The sequence below is a fragment of the Canis lupus genome, chromosome 19, assembly GCF_003254725.2.
Source record: "Canis lupus dingo isolate Sandy chromosome 19, ASM325472v2, whole genome shotgun sequence".
NCBI classification, from domain to species: Eukaryota; Metazoa; Chordata; class Mammalia; order Carnivora; family Canidae; genus Canis; species Canis lupus.
In genome coordinates, this window is record NC_064261.1 from 34,578,010 (window position 1) to 34,596,340 (window position 18,331).

The window sequence follows — 18,331 nt, forward strand, 5'->3', positions numbered from 1 at the left end:
TAAAGAATAAAGTAAAAGTTACTGATAGGAAACAGAGAATATGAGGTAGGAGTTTGTTCCATGTAGAAGAGGGAGGGAAAACCATGTTTTGAGGTATGGTAGGTAACCTGAGAACTGCTGAAAGTAAGGGGAAAGCTGTGAGAGGTGAGGCTGGAAAAGCAGGGCCTTATAGTCTCTACAATGACTTCTAGTCTTTATCCCAAAGAAGTCTGGGGAACATTTTAAGAAGAATGACAATTACGTCTTTTTATGAGAGAGAAAGGCCAGGAGGGGAGAGAGAAGGAGAGAGAGAATCTTAAGTAGGCTCCTGCCCAGCATGAACCTGATGTAGGCTGGATTCCACAACCCTGAGATCATGACCAGAGCCAAAACCAGGAGTCATAAACTTGACTGACTGAGTTACCCAGGGACCCCAATCAGGTTTTCTAACAAGATCAGTTTATCCTGTTTGGAAAACTGAGTAGAAAGAATAAGAGTGATTGAATGAAAACATGCTAGGGGCCTGGTATTCTCACAAACCAGAGACAATGTAAGCACATCATCCCTCCACTGGAGGACTCTTTATTATTTTTTTGAAATATATTTGACATCTAATGTGCAAATTTACAGAGTAAACATGTTAATTTGATACATGAAGATTAATATATTGTACTCTGTAATCTATCTTTTTTTAAGATTTTAATTATTTATTCATAAGAGACACAGAGAGAGAGGCAGGGACATAGGCAGAGGGAGGAGAAGCAGGCTCCCTGCAGGGAGCCCAATGTGGGATCCCGGGAATCCAGGATCATGCTCTTGGCTGAAGGCAGAAGCTCAACCACTGAGCCACCTGGGTGCCCCTCTGGTTTATATTTTATACTACTTATTTACAGTGAAGGTCTTGATAAAGAATTTTCAAAAACTGTCTATAAACCTATATTAGTAATCAATCACACTTGCTTTATGACTTTTGACACTGTAACTGTAGACCATTTAAGTGTTAAAATAGTATAGTTAACTTGAAAGGGCTGAGAAAGAAGGATCTTACTCTTCATACTTCAGATACAAAGACTGTATCAAGTCAAGCTCTGAATAAAGCATTTCAACATTGGGTAACCTACAGATTCATGTTTCAATAATGGAAGCCTACAGGTAACACAGAAGAATTCAGTTGTTGACCTTTAAAAAAAAAAAAAAAAAAAAAACACCTTCTAAATTTGTCCTATGTTAAACTGACATTTGACTCAGATTGAGGACACTGGCTGGGAGAAAAGGCTAAATCAGCACTCTCAAGCAAGCTACCCTGACACCAAACACAAAAACAAAAAGCAGTGCTAGATCCTTTATGGTTACTCTCTCACAGAATCCTTAAGGCAGAATTATATCACATGACTTTCCCTTTATATCAGACAATTATACAAGATAGTAAGTTTGAGAAGTATTCATATTTTCTTCTTCTTCATTATAGCAATGGGGAAACAGAGGCTGAGGACACATGTCATATCCATGAGACAGCTCACATCTCTCGACTGTGTTGTATGGCCTTCTAATAATACAAGAATATTCCTTTGTGGTCTTCCCAGGTGACTATTACTATGTTCACTTATATAAAAGACAGGTATTTCCCATTATTATGATCTTTTAGGAAGATTGGTTTTAATCACTTACCACCGTAAACAGTTGAAAATAAAATAAAATGGAATAAATATATCTATTCACATATTTAATAAATATATATACCTATGTTATATGCATATATTTAATATTTTAAAATATGCAAATATATAATGTATATTATATATTTGTTTATAAATATATATTTATTCCATTTTATTTTTTATACATATATATATACATAAAAACCTATGAAGAAGGGAAAATGTACAATGATATATTTCCATATTGGTGGACATGTTTCTAAGCCTAGAGACAAAAGAAAGCACAGCAATGTAAAAGATGAATTTTATCACAAAATTCAAACTTTCTCTTAAGAAAAAAATAATTAAAGCCAAAAAATTGGTCTTATGTTTTAAAAAAAGATAATAAAACTAATAATTGAATTATACAAATGTATATTTTAAAAATACACAAAGGCTACAGAAGATAAATGGTATACATAAACACATTATTCACAATAAAATTAATAAATCTGAAATCATGTCCTGGGAATGTTAGTCAAATCAGTATTCAAATACATAAGACATATATACCTAGGAAATGTATATATGTATTTTTATATTTATATAGGTATATATGAATATATTGAATATATTTAATTTTGTGTATGAATATATACATATACTCAAAGAACTATAACCAAGGAACCATGTCTGAGGAGGCTTTTCGAGATCTGGACATGACCTGCTTAATAAAAATGCTGGACTGCAAAGGATGAAAATATGGTGAGCTCTAGAGAGACTGAGTATACTTGGCATGTAAACTAAGAAAATAAGGGACTAAGTTAGCCAGCCACTAAGGTGGTTCCCCCAAATTCTCTCTTCTTAATAGTCTCCTTCCACATTGAATTAGAGCTTACTCTTATGGCCAACTACTACTACTAATAATAAGAGTAATAGTAATAATAGTAATAATAGAAAGGAAAATAAAAATACACCTTCAGATCACCTGGGGGTCTCACATTTGCCGGGCCACCACAGAACTGTATATATTTGCATATTTTTTTAAAAGCTGATGGCTGAGGTCTAGATTCCACTCAGCTTGAATCTAGGTGCCAATACACTCTTTTTTTGGACACTGACAGGTATTGGCACATACTCAACTACTGAGAATGTCTAAAAATACAATAGGCTGCTTGGACAAGCACAAAGGTTTGCAAGCCAACCAGGAGCTCAGGCAAGGTTGAACAACAAAGTGCATCTTTTACACAAAGCTACTCCTTGTCAACTGTGAGAGGTGACTGTTTCATCAACTATATAGAAACCAACAGAATCAAGCATAAACAGAGGAGTATGTTTCAATTGAAAGAATAAGACGAAACACACACACACACACACACATACACACCCTTAATTACCTGATGAAGAGATCAAAGTAATGGTCATAAAAAGCTCACCGAACCAAGAAGTAGAATGGATGAACACAATGAGAACTTCAACAGATATAGAGAATAGAAGAAAGTACCAAATAGAAGCTACAGATTTGAAGAATACACTAACTGAACTGAAAATATATACTAGATGGGTTCGACAGATATACACACACACATATATATGTATACACACATATATACATATTCAACCATAAAATAATTAAATCTTTCCATTTGGAACAACATGGATGGACCTTGAGGGCATTATTATAATTTGATAAGAGAACAACACATGCCATATGATGTCTGTTCTATGTAGAATATTTTAAAAATTAAATATAAAAACTAAGCTTATAGATACAGAGACTATATTAGTAGCTGCTAGAGATAGAGCTGAGAGGTAGGAAAAATGGGTAAATTGCTTTTGTTTTTTGTTGTTGCTTAAATAAATTAAGGGGCACCTGGATGGTACAGTCAGTTGTGTCTGACTCTTGGTTTCAGCTCTGATCATGATAGTGGAGTCATGACATGGAGCTTCATACTGCGTGCGGATTCTGCTTAAGATTCTCTTTCTCACTCTCCCTTGGCCCCTCCTCTGAAATAAATAAATAAATTTCCAAAAAAAAAAAATAAATTGAATTAAAAGAAAAGCTCTGTGAAAGTAACAGGTAATTTTTTTTTTTTTTTTAAGAGAGTAAGTGCAAGCAGTGGAGCTGAGGGGCAAATGGAGAGGGAGAAAGAGAATCTTAAGCTGCACAGAGCCTGGCACAGGGCTCCATCTTATGAGATCATGATCTGAGCAGAAATCAAGAGTCAGACACTTAACCAGTTGACCCACCAAAGCACCCCTAATAGGTAACTCCTAAGGAAGCATTTAAGTTTCTGCTTTAATCTTTTGTATTATTCATCCTGAGGACATCCAGGTATCATATTATGAGGGCACTCAAGCAGCATTTTAGAAACATCGTCAGGAAGAAATCTGAAGCCTCATGCCAATAGTTAGCACCAATTTGCCATCCATGTGAGTGACAGACCTTGGAAGTGTATTCTTCAACCTCGGTCAAGCTGTTGGATGGCTGCAGCTCCTGCTGATAGCTGACTGCAATTTCATGAGAAATCCTGAGCCAGAAAACACCCAGCCAAGCCAATTCCAAATTCCATTACACAGAAACTGAGCACAATAAATGCTTTTTTTTAAAAAGTCACTAAGTTCGGGGAAATTTACTGCATAGTAACATAAAACTAATACTGATTGTATGTGTGTGTGTGACAGAGACAGGGAGAGAGAGAATGTGTGCATGTATTTGATTAGTAGATAATCAAGTTAATAATTACTTTTTTAAAAAATGTAGTTCTAAGTTGGTAAAGATGGTAATATAAGAGGCCAAACATTCCCTAATGGTAGTTATAAACCAACATAACCATTTTGGAAGGCAGTGTTTCTATATATAGCATGAGCCTATATATTGTGTTATACTTGGACCCCTATCTCACACTTTACAAAAGTCAATTCAAAATGAATCAATAACCTAAATATAAGAACCAAAAGCATAACATTTTCAGAAAAAAAGTCATAGGGGTAAACCTTTATGAGCTTGAGTCTGACAATGGATTTCTATGACACCAAAAGCCTATGTTTAGATAATTACATTAACCAGAATTTTTAAAATTTATGCCTCAAAGGACATTATAAAGAAAGTGAAAAGATAATCTACTGAGTGGGAGAAAATATTTACAAGTCCGATATAAGAGTGTACTGTTCAGAATATATAGACAGTTCTTAAGGACAACTACCAAAAAGAAAAATAAAAGGAAATAGGCATAAGAATTCAATAGTCATTCCTCCAAAGAAGAAATACAAAGGACCAACAAGCATATGAAAACATGATCAACATCATTAGTCATTAAGGAGGTATACACCAAAACCACAATGAGATACCAATTCATACATACTAGGATGGTTCATAATAAGAAAAACAGAAAATAACAACTATTAGTGAGAATACAGAGAAATTAGAACTCATATATTGTTGGTGGGAATAAAAAACGGTGCAGCCACTTTGGAAAGCAGTTGGGTGGTTCCTCAAAAAGTTAAACATACAATCAGCATCTTACTCAGTAATTTCACACCTCAATATATACTCCCAAAATTGAAAATAGGTATGCAGGAAATTCTTGTGTATAAATGTATCCACTATTCAGAAAAGCCAAAAGTTGGGGAGTAAGCAAATATTCCTCAAAGGATAAGCACACGAACTGTGATATATTCATGCAAAGGGATATTATTTAACCACAAAAAAATGAATGAAGTCCTGATCCATACTGAAATGTGGATAAACTTCAAAATACTATGTTAAGTGAAAAAAGCCAGACACAATTCACATGTTCAATGCAATCCCTATCAAAATACCATGGACTTTCTTCAGAGAATTGGAACAAATCATTTTAAGATTTGTGTGGCATCAGAAAAGACCCCGAATAGCCAGGGGAATACTGAAAAAGAAAACCAGAGCCGGGGGCATCACAATACTGGATTTCAAATTGTACTACAAAGCTGTGGTCATCAAGACAGTGTGGTACTGGCACAAAAACAGACGCATAGATCAATGGAACAGAATAGAGAATCCAGAAGTGGACCCTCAACTTTATGGTCAACTAATATTCGATAAAGGAGGAAAGACTATCCACTGGAAAAAGGACAGTCTATTCAATAAATGGTGCTGGGAAAATTGGACAGCCACATGCAGAAGAATGAAACTAGACCACTCTCTTTCACCATACACAAAGATAAACTCAAAATGGATGAAAGATCTAAATGTGAGACAAGAATCCATCAAAATCCTAGAGGAGAACACAGGCAACACCCTTTCTGAACTTGGCCACACTAACTTCTTACAAGATACATCTATGAAGGTAATGGAAACAATAGCAAAAATGAACTATTGGGGCTTCGTCAAGATAAAAAGCTTTTGCACAGCAAAAGAATCAGTCAACAAAACTAAAACACAACCTACAGAATGGGAGAAGATATTTGCAAATGATAAATCAGATAAAGGGCTAGTTTCCATCTATAAAGAACTTATTAAACTCAGCAGTAAAGAAACAGACAATCCAATCATGAAATGGGCAAAAGACATGAAGAGAAATCTCAGAGGAAGACATAGACATGGCCAACAAGCACTTGAGAAAATGCTCCGCATCACTGGCCATCAGGGAAATTCAAATCAAAACCACAATGAGATACCACCTCACACCAGTGAGAATGGGGAAAATTAACAAGACAGGAGACAACAAATGTTGGAGAGGATGTGGGGAAAGGGGAACCCTCTTACACTGTTGGTGGGAATGTGAACTGGTGCAGCCACTCTGGAAAACTGTGTGGAGGTTCCTCAAAGAGTTAAACATAGAGCTACCCTACGACCCAGCAATTGTGCTGCTGGGGATTTACCCCAAAGATATAGATGCAGTGAAATGCCAGGACACCTGCACCCCGATGTTTCTAGCAGCAATGTCCACAATAGCCAAACTGTGGAAGGAGCCTCGGTGTCCATCGACTGATGAACAGATAAAGAAGCTGTGGTCTATGTATACACTGGAATATTACTCAGCCATTAGAAATGATGAATACCCATCATTTGCTTTGACGTGGATGGACCTGGAGGGTATTATGCTGAGGGAAATAAGTCAATCGGAGAAGGACAAACATTATATGGTCTCATTCATTTGGGGAATATAAAAAATAGTGAAAGGGATTAAAGGGGAAAGGAGAGAAAATGAGTGGGAAATATCAGTGAGGGAGACAGAACATGAGAGACTCCTAACTCTGGGAAACGAACAAGGGGCAGTGGAAGGGGAGGTGGGCAGGGAGATGGGGTGACTGGGTGACAGGCACTGAGGGGGGCACTTGATGGGATGAGCACTGGGTGTTATACTATATGTTGGCAAATCAAACTCTGATAAAAATATATACAAAAAAAAAAACACAAAAGAAAAAAGCCAGACAAAAAGGTCACATGTCATACAATTACATTTACATATCAAAATGGGTAAATCCATACAGATAGAAATCAGATTGGTGATTACTTAAAGGTATCGTAGGGAAACATGGGGACTGCTTGATTAATGTGTATGGGGTTTTCTTTTGGTTGATAAAAGTGTATCGGAATTAGATAGGGGTGGTATAGCCTCGTGACTATGCTAAGTGCCACTGACTTGTACACTTTAAGGCAGCTTATTTTGTGTTAACCATTATGAATTTCAGTTCAATTACACAATGTTATAAGTTTCACTCAGAAATTCCATGTATGTAAATGCATTCTATAGAAATTGTATAAATCAGGAAAAGGAATATACTAAAAACTATTTTCAAAACATTTTAAAACCTGAAGATAACTAAGTTCCAACAATAGGGAGAATCTGTAAGTTGTTGGAATCTAGCTTTTGATTACATTTTTCTGGTTCAGCTCATCAGCCTTACATTGAAAATAAAGACAAAATATTGTATAAGTCCATTTGTTAGTGCATGGCTATGACTTCCTAATTGAAAGATATTGGATAAATTTCTAAATCATCAAACTCTGTGTTTTTCAGCTTTTCTGAGATTAACTTTTCTCCTCCCTCAAATCAGGATAATAATGCCTGCCTAAAATAATGCTTAATACATGATACCCCCACTTACCTACTTTTACATATAAAGGGGACAAAAGGAAAAAAATACATTAAAATAATCTTAGTGGATGCGCTTAGGGGGTTGTATTTTATAGGACTTTTTTCCATCTTTGTTAGTGAGCATTATACACATGTTTATGAATACACAAACACATACACCAGACCCACACACAGAGTAAAAATGTCATTTAAAAATGTAAAAACATCAACGGCCCCAAATGGCTATCTCAGTCAGTATAAGCTGTAAAGAATAAAATGGAATTCAAAATCTTCTATAATTTGGGCTTTACTAGGTATATAGGTTTATTTATTATTAGTTAGTTAGTTAGTTACCAGTGATCTAGAGAATCTGAACTAACTGTCATCCCTCAAAGACTTGAAGCTCCTACCATGAAGCCCCATGTTATCTGCCATCTGGAATGCTTTTTTAATCATCTTTACCTGTTTACTCTTCAAATCTTATCATACACTTCCTTTCCCCACATGATTATCTTGAGTAGAAATTTTCTCTATTTGTTAATATTACTACTCCTATAACACCTCACACAATGCTGTATATAGTAGATATAAGTGTTTGTGTCATATTGCCTCTGATTGTATGTTTCCTGAGGTAGATATAAATACCTTTGGATATTTCAGCAAAATATAAAACAAGTATTTTTCTTGCAACTACATGTGCTTTTCAGAATCTCAATGAATAGAGATAATGCAGACGAAAATAAAGTAAAAAGTTGAGATTTGTAATTGGAAAAGATGTTTTTGATTATAATCTCCTTGTTTTTTAGTGTCAATTATTTTTTAATAAAAATATATAAATTTATCTAAAAATACAGTACATGTATACTCCAAAAGACTAATTACTTAGAAGGTCCTTTGAACTGTGAAATTTTATGTGCTCAAAGCCTTTCAATGCATTATATGAGGCCTCTTGCCTTAAGTCTATAAATTTTTATTGTCTTAAAGGACATAAAATTTTTTTGAATGGTTTCCAATCATTTATTTTCTACAGAAACTAATCTGCTGAATTGCCTTTCAACATTTACTTTGCTTCTTAACAGTGCAAATTATATCTAAATACAAAATACTCAACAACCATACATATTGCTCTAATTGTGTGCTGTAGAGCTGACATGGAATAATGAAATGCTAATTGCAATTAGAACATTTTATTTGTTCAGAATTGATTCCTTGGTTTGACCCACTTTCAGAATTTTCTATAACCACAAGGCTTGTGCTCAAATACCACCAAAAAATTTACTGTCCATAACCTGAATCAGTGTTTTCACCAGTCCTCTCCCATTATACACACTGCAGCTTAGGGCAGAGCCATCAGGAAATTTCTTCATATATACATGCATGAAACACATTAGAATAAGGCTGTCCTGAAAATAGCAAAGGCATCCATTTGTCTGATTTGCTAAACAACCTGCCACACTCTCCTTTAAAAGAGATGTACTAGGACTAGCACATATAAGTAGTAGACTGCCCCAGCTACCTGCTAGCCAGGTATGGAAGGCAGCTACTTCCTCCAAACCTCTCTCATGCAATATTGGTTATCAGTATCCCCCTGCAGCTATTGGATATGCAAAATTTTTTCTAGATGAGTAGATGACCAAGTAAAACTATGACTTGTTACCTGAATGCACCGAAAGAAAAGGGTTTGTTTTTGTTTTTGTTTTTTCAAAGAAGATCACTCCTTTACCTGTTTGACATCGTATGCCAGAAGAACATATTTTAAATCTGGCGAAACCGAATGTTTTGATGCTTTGAAGGTTACCTAGAAATTGAAAAAAAAAAAAAAAAAAAAAGAGGCAGTTATAAAAACAGTGAAAAGCTTAATAACAGAGATGTCAATATGCATTTGGGTATGTAGATATTTAAAAAGATATCAATTCTCATCACAACACAGTGGCATAAGCATGTTTATTCCTATTGTAAATATGCATATACATGCATGCAAGTATGATTATTCAGATGGACATAAAAACAGGCTATATTAGCATTCCATTAAGAAGAAAATTTGCTAGCATATCGTTTTTACATGTTATCACTTACAGATTATGTTAATATTTCATTAGAAGAAAAAAATAAAAAAATCACGACTTCATAAATAAGCAAAATGTTCTCATATTTGCATGTTGGATTAAGCAAAAAAAAAAAAAAAAGGAAACAGTAACATGCTGTGGTGTCATGATTTGCTGTCTTTGTAAGTTTGTTTTCTTACAGGTTGCATACTTGTATTTAAAAGAAGATGTTTATATTAAAGACAGAGACTCTTTAGACGATATTCCTATAATAAAATGGAACACAAATAACTGATTATTCTTGATTATAACTACACTGTCCCTGATTTTGATCCTATAATTCTATCATTGAATAGACCTAATATAAGAATTGAAAATAAATACATAAAGTGAAGGAGAAATATATTGAGGGTGGAGAAATAATTTTATTTGAGATAAAGATTATATTTAATTTCAGATCTAAAATGAAGTCAAACAAGTTGAGTTAATGCATCAAAAGCCTACAAAATACAAACTAAAGATAAAATGCACTCTATATACATTTTAGGCGAACTACTTTGTATGGTTTTTGCAGACAAAAGCATATGTAAGTAATTTCATCCACCGTTTTAGAGGTCAACTTCTACAAGAAATTCTCTGTGAAAAATGAAAAAGAGTGAAGTAACGGTTTTTATACTTAGAATCCCCCCAAACACAATGGAAAGAACAAGAAATTCAGACAAATTAATATTTGAAAGAATTTTGTGGGGTAATATAAAAATATATATTTAGTCTTCTTCCCTGATTCCTTGCATAGAGATCCTAAAATGCTTAGAATTTTCTGAGTGATAGAAGTGTCATTTGATATTAATTAATTAATTATTAGTTCCCTTTGACCATGCTTGGTTTACGCCAATGAGATGACTCAAGGGATAGAGGTGGCGGGGGAGATGGCTAACAGCTTCTGGATGAGGATTGCCTACCAAAGGAACCAACCACCTGATTAGAGAATTAGAACTTTCAACCCTAACTGGATGTCAGGGCGGGTGGAAGGATAGGAGATGGAGTACAGTCACGTGGTCCATGATGTTAAATCAATCATGCCTAGGTAATGAGATCTCAATAAAAATAGTAAACAATGAAATTGGAAGGTACTTCCTTGTTAGTAAATATATCAATATACCAGAAGGGTGGCACCTTCCAACTCTATAGACAAGACTGTGCTATTTACCTTTCATCTGGCTGTTCATTTGTAGCCTCTAAAATAAACCAGTACTCCTAAGTATAGCACTTCCTGTATCATTCAGCAAATTATTGAAACTAAAGGAGGACTGTGAGAAACATCAAATTTATAGCTAAGCTAGACCAAAACCCAGGTAGCCTGGAGACCTGGGACATGCAGGTTGCATCTGACCTGGGGGCAGTCCTTAACCTGGAGGGTGTATACAGATTCTGGGTAGTTAGAATTAAATTAACTAGTAGGATAACCAGATGCTATCAGAAAATTTTGTTGTTGGAATCACACAGCTAATCTCTGAGCCCAGAAGCCAAGAAAATGGAGTGGTTTGGAAGAAAATACTATTATAGGGTAATACTAAGATTTTGAGGTTTTATTTACATAAAACCTACATACATCTATCTTGTACAGCCTTTGTGTAAGACATTTAGGAGATGGTCAGAATAATCATTGGCAGTAATTCATTTCAAAGATTTTAGTTTTCATTTTTTAAAAGTTCACTCAATAATAATGGAAATAACAACAAACAATAACAACAGAGCTACAATTCATCAGCTCTGTAAATTGCTTATAATATTGTAGTTCTCAATAGTTCTCAGCCCTTCTCATAAGTATTATGATGTAGGTATCCTCATTGTTATTCTTCCTTTTCTGTCATTAACTTATTGTGTATGGAAACCAGATGGAAATTGGTCTGCACAGAGTTTTTTTTTTAAAGACTTACTTGTTTTTATTTTAGAGAGAGAGAGAGAGAGAGAGAGAAAAAAGTAAGTGAGGATGGGGGCACTGAGGGGCAGAGGGAGAGGGAGAGTGAGAATCCTTAAGCAGACTCCTTGCTGAGCACGGAGCTGGATGTGGGGCTCAATTCCACGACCCTGAGATCATGACCTGAGCTGAAATCAAGAGGTGGACACTTAACTGACTGAGCCACCCAGGTGCCCCCTAGTCTGTGCAGAATTTAGGGTGACAGTGAGAAAATAAGGTCAGGTCTCTCAATATTACACTATCAAGAAGTGTACTGTAACACAGTAAGGGGAAGTTTACGATTATCTAAAAATTGGTCAAGATGATGAGCACACATAAACAAAAGGATATAGGATAAAACTCCTTTAATAAGCCCTGCATTATCCCACTAGCAGGAGTTTCTTTATGGTATGGAAGAGCTTACCCAACTGAATTATTTAAAGAACATCTCACCTCCCCTGTCTTCTTCATCCCCTCTCATGTGACACTCCTCACACAAATTAACCTCACACGTTTACAGGTGTGTCTGTGGCTCCAGTAACACTAATTTTAGTGTCTTTTATGGTTCCTACAATTATCCAGTCTGGCACTTTATTAATTATCACTATACTGCTTACAGCTTAAGTGGCATACAAACTGGGAAATTTTCCCAATACCTTTTCAGGGGCCCAAGCTGCTGAACTTTATCTGAATTTAGAGAGTTGTGTGCAGGTCACTGATGCTGCAAAGTAACTTGCTGATGGTACTGCTGCTTAGTCAAGAGACATCATAAGTCTCAGATAAATACCTCTTAGCATAGCCATTAATGTGATCATCTGTTGGTCTGGGAGATTCATTCTTTCTAGCAGGCACCTGAGACCCCTTGATCCACACTCACCCTAATTACAGATATTAGTATAGTTCTGGTTGAGATTCAACTTGCTATGACCTTGAAGTAGTGTTTTGAAAGGTTTATCATTGCCAAGAATGCTAGTATGTCACCTACAGAATCACTTAATTACTATTGAAATAAAAGGATGCAGAAATATTTTCTACATGTATTTATTGATGTTCAGCAATAATGCCTACCAGTGCCTTTTTTGACACTGGGAACGCACAAAGGGTATAAAAATGCATCAAGTCTACCATCCAGGAACATTCAATTAAAGCCAAGCAAGTTAGGGGGGAAAAAAGCCAAGCAGGGTAGGATAAAGAGGAAAATCATGCACATGGTTAACTAAACAAATTAAATGGGGAAGACAAAACATTTGATCAAGTTGAGAAATAAAATGCATTGTTCCAGGCAGCTTGGGAAGATTTTATAGTACCTTATTTGCATGTACCATTTGGTTCTACCAATATACATTTTATTGAACATTCACATGTAACCAGTACCATAGTAGATATTGAAAGTGCTATAAGGTTAAGAAACCAAGTTCCCTAAAATAATCTCCATCCCATATTGGACAAGGGAAGACAGCACTCTGTTTCTCTATAGTCCATAGGAGAATAAGAGTTTCAAATCCAAGTGCATATAGGGACAGGATATGCAGTAGCAGAATTAAGCTGTATGGGTACAATGAGGGTAAATGGAATAGTCACACTGCCTAAAAGGGGCAGTAGTCCCAGCTCCAGGTAACATTAACTTACAGGAAAGTGCATATAGAATTTCTGGTGTTCCAATTTTTTTTCAAGATAAGCTAGAAATCAAGATTTTACTTTACAATCTTAAGATTTTTTAACTATAGCTCAGTATTTCCAAATAGATTTATAGGCACAAATTTCTGCCTGGGGGCTATGAGTTTGCTAATTTTTGGTAAAGCAATAATTGCCTTAAGGATGAAGGAAGGGAAAGAAGACAGTGCTATGAAATTTAAAGAACAGAATGGTGGCGTGTCTGTGTGGTTCAGTTAAGTGTCTGACCCTTGGTTTTGGTTCAGGTCATTATCTCAGGGTCATGATCTCAGGGTTGGGAGGTGAAGCCTAGCGTTGGGCTCGGCTCGGGGCTCAGTGGGGAGTCTGCTTGAGATTTTCTCTCTCCCTCTCCTCCCCCACTTGTTCTCTCTCTCTCTCTGTCTCTCTCAAATAAAATAAATATTTAAAAAAGAAAGAACAGAATGGTATCCTTTTCATATATTTTGTGGTAATGTAATTGAAAAATTCATGATCCAGTGTTTTCTATATAAATGAAATTATAGACTATGTTATTAGAATAATTTTATCAAAATACACAAGAAGCTTAAAAAGATTACTGGAAAGGTGGGGGCCAACTCATGGATTACTGCTAATATTAATAATGCATGCAGTATTACTAAGGTGTACAAAATGATTTTGTGTTTCATGTTTTTACCATTGGGTGAAATGTTGCTATTAGAACATGAATTGGAAAAAAAAAAGCATATTTTGAAGAAAGCTTAAAACATGTCAGTTTTTTTTTAAGATTTTATTTATTTATTCATGAGAGACAGAGAGAGAGAGAGACAGAGATACAGGTAGAGGGAGAAGCAGGCTCCATGCAGGGAGCCTGACATGGGACTTGATCCCAGGACCCCAGGATCACACCCTGAGCCAAAGGCAGACACTCAACCACTGAGCCACCCAGGCATCCTGAAATATGTCAGTTTTAGATATGCTATTGTTTATAGTCCTTTTAGAATATCCAACAGGAAATGTATGAGATTTTGTATAAAAGTCTAGAGTTTAAGGGATATATCTAGGAGCTGCATTATTAATCAGTTATATAGAGCATTAGACAAAAGTTTATATTCAATACAAATCCATCCTCAACAAAGAAAAGGGATAAAATCCCCAAAACAGCATGTTCTACTAGGGATGGATCAGTAACAGTGCAGTCATTACAAGTATTGTTTACTATTACTTTTATTCTTCAAATATAGCTGTTTTCTCCAGGTACTCCACCTGCTGCAATACTTTCACAACTTTATCTGGTCCCTATTCAAATTGTATTTCTCTAAAATATTCTAATTCTTCCTCTTAAACCTTCCCTGTCCTTTTCGGCTCAAGTGATTCATCTGACCTTATATGTATATAATTATATGTGCAGTTCATCTAATCATTGATCACTGTTTCATGATTGCTCTACTAGGTTGTTTGGAACTGCGATTTACATCTTTTATTGCCACAGTAATGCCCCTATTAACAGGCTCCAGTGCAATGATTCACTCCTGTCAAAAGCATTATAACTAGAGGTAGAAATAAGATAATGATAGTGTTCCAAGATGTCAGATACTGAAGATCGGGCAAGAAATCATTAAATATAAACGTAAATGTCAGAAGTGCCAGGAAATGTAAAACCTGCATTTGTATGACTTGAGGCTGAGAAAGGATGGAGCAAGAGGACAGGAATAAGATACGGAGTTACAATGAACACAAACTGGTAAGAAGGATTTGGTTGCCTTAAGATTGAGGCATGACAGAAGGATGAGAACTGTCTAGTTCGGGTAACTACTGCTCTTGATCTTGTACCAAGCTGGTGGTAAAAATATTTATATTCATCCCCACTTACAAAAATAAATAACACAAAACAAACCAAAAAATAACTGGCCTAGGAACATGAACTGGATAATATTCTAAACCTTAAAGTATAGGTAGGTATATTTCTTTTTTTTAAGATTTTATTTATTTATTCATGAGAGACAGAGAGAGACAGAGACAGAGACACAGGCAGAGGAAGAAGCAGGCTCTATGCAGGGAGCCTGATGTGGGACTCGATCCTGGATCTCCAGGATCATACCCTGGGCTGAAGATGGCGCTAAACCACTGAGCCACCCGGGCAGCCCGGTAGGTATATTTTTAACAGAGAATGATGAAGACCAGAAGGTAGGTCTCTGTGGACCCTATGATCTTTCCTTCCTGCTTCTGGCACCTCCACCTACCAAACTCTCTACAGACACACAGACACATGCACACACATGCACCGTTTATTTTTATTTGGGCCATAACTTTCCTCATTACCTAATCTCATTTTTAGTTTATTGATACCTGACAAAAATATTTATTTTGTTTTTTTAAGATTTTATTTATTTATTCATGAGAGACACAGAGACGGAGGCAGAGACATAGGCAGAGGGAGAAGCAGGCTCCCTGCGGGGAACATGATGCCAGGACTCGATCCTAGGACCCTGGGATCACGACCTGAGCTGAAGACAGGTGCTCAACAACTGAGCCACCCAGGTGCTCCCCCACAAAAATGTTTATAAAAATCATCTCTTATTCTAGAAAAATAAAATACTATTTTTTCAAATATGTGATTAAGTATATATTATGAATAAATTTTGTTAACACTACAGACCACGAAGACCATTAAAAACACTTAATGAGGGATCTTAGAAGGCAGTTGACCCTAAGTGGATGGGAGGACGACAAAGGTCACTGCAGTTAACTGATACTGAGAAAAAGAAGATCAAGGAAGGCCAGAAAAAAAAGCAAACCAAAATGCAGTCCACGGTATGATGCTAAGAATGGGCTCTCCTCTCTCTGGCTTCAAATGAAATGAACGAGGAAGAGGAAAAGAGATTATTTTTTATCCTGTAGCTTTAAACAAAGCCACAATTTGTGTTTTTAGCCATGACTGTGCTTATATGCCAGGAAGTTTAAAATCAAATATTTTACTGTGTATCTTTTTTCATATTCTCTTTTCTTAGCTATCTAATTAGTTATTATAGTGTTTGAATTCTATTTATTTGCAATACCCATGATATTCATATTGCATAAATACAATAGATGGTCTCTTACCTTTTTTTCTTGGAACTATGCATCTTATTGATAATAGAATATTTTTTAAAGCTACTAAATGAAGAGAATGCCATGGTACAAGTAGGTAGTTTTTAAGGCTATTGAATTGGTACCTATTAACCCCTGTAGAGTACCTTGCATATATATTTATTGCTCAATAAATATAAATAGCCACATTAGTACTTATTGATTTGGATCATAAGCCATGCACTAAAACATTTAAAAAACGATTTTTATTTTTAATAAGATGGTGAAAATGAATGGTCTCTGAATTCTCTTAATAACTTAAAAAAACAGGGCAGACAAGGTAATTTTGTGGATGAGAGTGCCAATATTCTTCCTCCCAAAAAGTCAATAAATCAGAAATCTTTGGCTGGAGAAAGAAAGAAAGGGATATTGTAACATGTATAATTATATAAATTGTTTCTTTAAAATTTAGCTTGTGCTATTCTACTGACTCTTCAAATTATCTAGGGCTTTGTAATCATCATATTTTGAATACATTTTTAAGTGGTCACATTCTGGTGATGCTGGACTAAAGAACAGAGCATATAAAGCAATGGAAGACATGCAGATGGCCTACAAATCCATGAAAAGTTGTTCAGCGTCACTCATCATCTTGGAAATGCAAATCAAAACCACAATGAGATATCACTCTACACCTGTCTACATTCTACAGCTCTACACCTGTAGTATTAAAAAGGCAAGAAAAAAGTGTTGGTAAGGACGTGGAGTAAAAGAAACCCATATCCATTGTTGATGGGAATGTAAACTAGCAGAGCCACTATGGAAAATAGTATAGATTTTCATTTAAAAAAAAGACAGAAATTCCATTTCTGTCTGGAATTACAATCCAGTAATTACAATCCAGTAATTCCACTACTGAGTATTCACTCAAAGAAAATGAATACACTAATTTGAAAAGATACACGTACTCCTATGCTTATTGCAGCATTATTTATAGTAGCCACAATATGGAAGCAACCCAAGTATCCATTGATAAATGAATGGATAAAGAAGATGTGGTATAAATGCATGTATGTATATTCACACATATATACACTGACACAGACATACACACAGAGGGAGGAATATTATTCAGCCACGAAGAAGACTGTGATCTTACCATTTGCAAAATATGGATGGTTCTAGAAGATACTATGCTAAAATGAGTGAAGTCAGACTGAGAAAGACAAACACAATATGATTTCACTTATACATGGAATCTAAAAAACAAGAAAACACACCAAAATGAATGAACAAAAAAAGCAGAAACAAATCCATAAATATTGAGAATAAATTCATAATTGCCAGAAGGGCGAGGGTTGTGGGAGGGGCAGTAATTGGGTGAAGGGAATTGGGACGTACAGGCTTCCAGTTATGTAATGTAAAAGTCACAGAAATGAAAGGGACAGCATACAGAATACACTCACCGGTAATGTAATAGCGATGTATGATGACAGATGGTAGCTACACCTGTGGTCAGCAAAGCATAACCCACAGAATTTTTGTTCTCTAGGTTATATACCTGAAACTAATTGTGTGTCAACTGCTCTTCAAATAAAAAAGAAAAGAGAGAGAGAGAGACAACATAGAAAGATATGAAAAGTTACGGAAGTCCTAAAAATTGTAACATCAGAATTTCTGGATGAGTTTTCCACATTATGGTCTAATACATGTTCAACAGAATGCTTATAAGTTAGGTGGACTAGTGCTCTTCATCAGTAAATTACTTAAGTCTTTTCTTGCTGCAATATTCCATCAGGTAAATCAAAGACTGATCTCACAGACCTGGTTAATAGAGTTATTATTTTATTTTTTTTAAGATTTTATTTATTTACTTGAGACAGAAAGAGGAGAGAGAGAGAATGAGCAAGAACAGTGGGAGGAGGGAGTAGAGGGAGTGAGAGAAACAGA

At 35.5% G+C, this 18,331-nt stretch overlaps 1 protein-coding gene across 4 annotated transcripts in view; it reads right to left on the reverse strand.

Moving 5' to 3' along the window:
• Positions 1 to 18,331, reverse strand: part of DPP10 (dipeptidyl peptidase like 10) — a 1,271,598-nt gene that overhangs the window by 266,888 nt on the left and 986,379 nt on the right. For all 4 annotated transcript variants that reach the window (XM_025429711.3, XM_025429705.3, XM_025429721.3 and 1 more), the window contains one exon: positions 9,399 to 9,473. In XM_025429711.3, the coding sequence (XP_025285496.1) occupies positions 9,399 to 9,473 (75 nt within the window). The remainder of the gene's footprint in view (positions 1 to 9,398; positions 9,474 to 18,331) is intronic.